Source organism: Daucus carota, chromosome 3, assembly GCF_001625215.2.
Source record: "Daucus carota subsp. sativus chromosome 3, DH1 v3.0, whole genome shotgun sequence".
NCBI lineage: Eukaryota > Viridiplantae > Streptophyta > Magnoliopsida > Apiales > Apiaceae > Daucus > Daucus carota.
The window spans coordinates 43,229,346-43,232,635 of NC_030383.2; the positions used below are offsets into that span (position 1 = coordinate 43,229,346).

A 3,290-nucleotide genomic window follows, 5' to 3' on the forward strand; every position below is an offset into this window, starting at 1 on the left:
GTGAGAAAGTCGGTCACAGACTCGTGTGAGAACTGTAGAAACTAAGGCAACATGTCAAAACCGCTTTATTAGGCGAAGAAGCAAAGCAGTGTAAAAAGCCTCCGCCGTTGACTTACAGTAATCTCACGTTAAAATACACTTCCCCCACTTGCCGGTTCTCTCGGTTCAAACAAAACCAACCATAAAGCTCTCCGCGTTCATCGTCTCTGTATCCATTACTCACCACAATAAAACTAAAATAATCAATGTATTATACGCAAATAATAGAGGGGTCATGACTGAGGAATAAATAAATAGTGATATTTGCAGGGATCTTTTGGGGCGTATTGACAGAGAGAAGAAAAAAGATAGAGAAAGAGAATCATGGAAATAGAAGGAGAAAGAAATGTCAAATATTTAGGCATCTATGTTTATAAATATATTTCTTAGTTTTAGATAGAGGCTATTCATTTTGTCTTTATTACCATATACTCATGTTTTCTCTCTAACCTTCTGTCTCTCTACTTGTTTTCTTCCCCCCAAACAAACCCCTTCTTATCATCATCTTCCAATCCATTCCTCCATAAATCATCACCTTCTCAATCACACTCCCCCTGTAATAAACAAAATGGTTCTGGGATGGAGGAGAGCATTCTGTACATCAATACCCAGAGATCCGGAGTCCAGACAGAAGCGGCAGCAAGATGAGAAGAACAAACAGAGCAGTAGCTCAACACCTATTTCTACTCCTAAAATTGGAACTAAATTCACCGGCTTCTTCTCGACTCCTTCGACGCCGAGACTGCAGACTCAAACTCAGCCAGTGTCGAGCTCGGGTCTCCGATGTCGAACCACGACGACGACAACGGCTTCGGCTCCCGAGAGCCCGAAGCTGCAATGCAAAACGGCTAAAAATAGTCCTACATTTTTTCACCGCTCAAATCCCTCGTCTCCGCGCTCACCCTCCACTTTTTCTCTGCTCAGATCAACTTTACGTCTTTCCAAAGTAAGATTCAATGCCTTTTGAGATTTTACATTTACACAGTAGAATTTTGTTAATTACTGTATGTGTAGAAAGTCTGCTAACTTTATGAATTTTTTCAACAGACTCGATGTGGAATATGCTTGCAGAGTGTAAAAACAGGCCAAGGGATGGCGATTTTCACGGCGGAATGTTCGCATCCGTTTCATTTCCCTTGCATTGCCTCTCATGTGAAGAAGCAGAACCAGCTGGTCTGCCCTGTTTGCAGCTCTACCTGGAAAGAGCTTCCGCTTCTATCAGTACATCCAAATCACACTCAATCTTCTTTAGTCCAAGACAAAAAGAAAGAAATCACAGCAAGAAGTGATTGTAACACCGAAAGGAAGCAATATATGCGCCCTGATTTGAAAGTTTACAACGACGATGAGCCGCTCATGTCGCCTACTTCTGTTGCGAGGTTCAATCCGATTCCGGAATCAGATGAGAATGAAGATGAAGAGAGCGAGGGGACTTATCAAGAGTTTCAAGGCTTTTTTGTCAACGGCACTACGAGTCCAGTGGTGTCGAATTACAAGAATGTTGAAGTAAGGTTATTGCCCGAGGCTGCTGTGGTGTCGATAGGCCGGAGCTATGAGACTTACGCGGTCATTATTAAAGTTAAAGCTCCACCGGCGGGTGACAAGGCGGCGCGTAGAGTGCCGATTGATTTGGTGACCGTGCTAGATGTTGGTGCGAGCATGACAGCTGAGAAGATGCTGATGACTAAGCGAGCGATGAGATCGGTTGTGTCTTCACTCTCGTCGGCTGATCGGTTGTCAATTGTGGCATTTTCTGGGACTTCGAAGCGGTTGCTACCGCTTCGAAGAATGACCACCACTGGCCGGAGATCAGCGCGTCGAATTATCGACGCGTTGGCTGTGTTGGATGGAACTTCATCTGCGAATGATGCTTTGAAGAAGGCTGTGAAGGTTCTAGATGATCGCCGTGAGAGGAACACTACGTGTAGTGTAATGATTCTATCCGATGGTTGCGATGATCGGGAGAGATTTGCCGGGAATCATCGCCGGCAGTCGTCGTTCGTGTTCTCCACGCGCTACACTCAGCACAACATTCCGGTGCATTCAATTGGGTTTAACCAAGACGCGCGTGGAAATTCACCAGAAGCTTTTGCGAAATGTGTTGGTGGTTTGCTCAGTGTAGTGGTCCAAGATCTAAAGCTTCAACTCGGGTTCGTATCCGGTTCAGCACCGGCCGAGATAGCAGCGGTTTATTCATTCACCGCCCGACCCGCTTCGCTCGGGTCGGGTTGTGTGACCATAGGTGATGTTTATGCTGAAGAAGAAAGAGAGCTGCTAGTTGAACTGAAAGTGCCTTCATCTGCAATTGGGGCCCACCATGTACTGTCCGTCCGATGTTGTTTCAGAGACCCGTCAACTCACGAAACTGTTTACGGTAAAGAGCAAGCTCTGTTAGTTCCCCGTCCTCACGCCGTTAGATCATCAACCCCAAGCATCCAACGGCTCAGAAACCTCTTCCTATCCACTCGAGCCATAGCCGAGTCACGCAGATTAGTCGAGCGCAACGACTTGACCGGCGCGCATCACATGCTAGGTTCAGCCAAGGCTTTGTTATTACAGTCCAGCTCGGCGGAAGCCGAGGAGTTTATCCGAGGCTTGGAAGCCGAGCTAGCTGAAGTAAACCGGAGACGTCAGATTCAAAATCAACGGTCAGCAACGGTGGTGAACGGAAGAGAATTCGCGTTTGTTGATGAGAAAGGTGAGCCGTTGACGCCGACATCGGCTTGGAGAGCGGCTGAGAAGCTGGCTAAAGTGGCCATAATGAGAAAGTCGTTGAATAGAGTCAGCGACTTACACGGCTTTGAAGACGCCAGATTTTAGGTCATATCATATGCCAGTACAGTAAAAACATTATTATAGGCCAGTAGGAAAATTGTACGGTGGTATATAAAAAAAACGAGAAAAAGTTCAAAGACGAAAAGTGGGGCCCAAAGCGAGTGTAATAGCGACAAACGGTACCCGACGGGTCCGGGCTTTTACGCAGAGGGAATGAAACAAGATGGAAATAATAATAGTGGCAAGAGAAAGAACCCAAAGTTGGGTAGTGAGTGGGGTTTAGAAGAAAAGAAGGCGATAAAATTTGTTATATTTTGTTCAATTCCGATATGTATTTATATGGTCAAGTTGTAGTCAAGATGTTCAGTAGAATGGGAGACTTAATTATTATTATGAATAAAGCAATGTGAAACAAAAGGATTGAAAAAATGATGATAATGTTGTGAGGAAAGTATCTAATGGATATTTTTTTATTA

General features: G+C 45.0%; 1 protein-coding gene across 1 annotated transcript; it reads left to right on the plus strand.

Moving 5' to 3' along the window:
• The first annotated feature begins 258 nt into the window (after positions 1-258).
• LOC108214797 (E3 ubiquitin-protein ligase WAV3) lies at positions 259-3,290 on the plus strand. The gene is made up of 2 exons (XM_017386996.2): positions 259-985; positions 1,087-3,290. Exons 1-2 carry the CDS (start codon positions 608-610, stop codon positions 2,857-2,859), a joined length of 2,151 nt encoding a protein of 716 aa, XP_017242485.1. The 5' UTR covers positions 259-607; the 3' UTR covers positions 2,860-3,290.

Coding starts and splice junctions, on each gene's coding strand:
- LOC108214797 (XM_017386996.2), top strand. CDS start 608: ATGGTTCTGGGATGGAGGAGAGCATTCTGTACATCAATACCCAGAGAT. Junction 986..1,086: donor CAACTTTACGTCTTTCCAAA/GTAAGATTCAAT, acceptor TTTTTTCAACAG/ACTCGATGTGGAATATGCTT.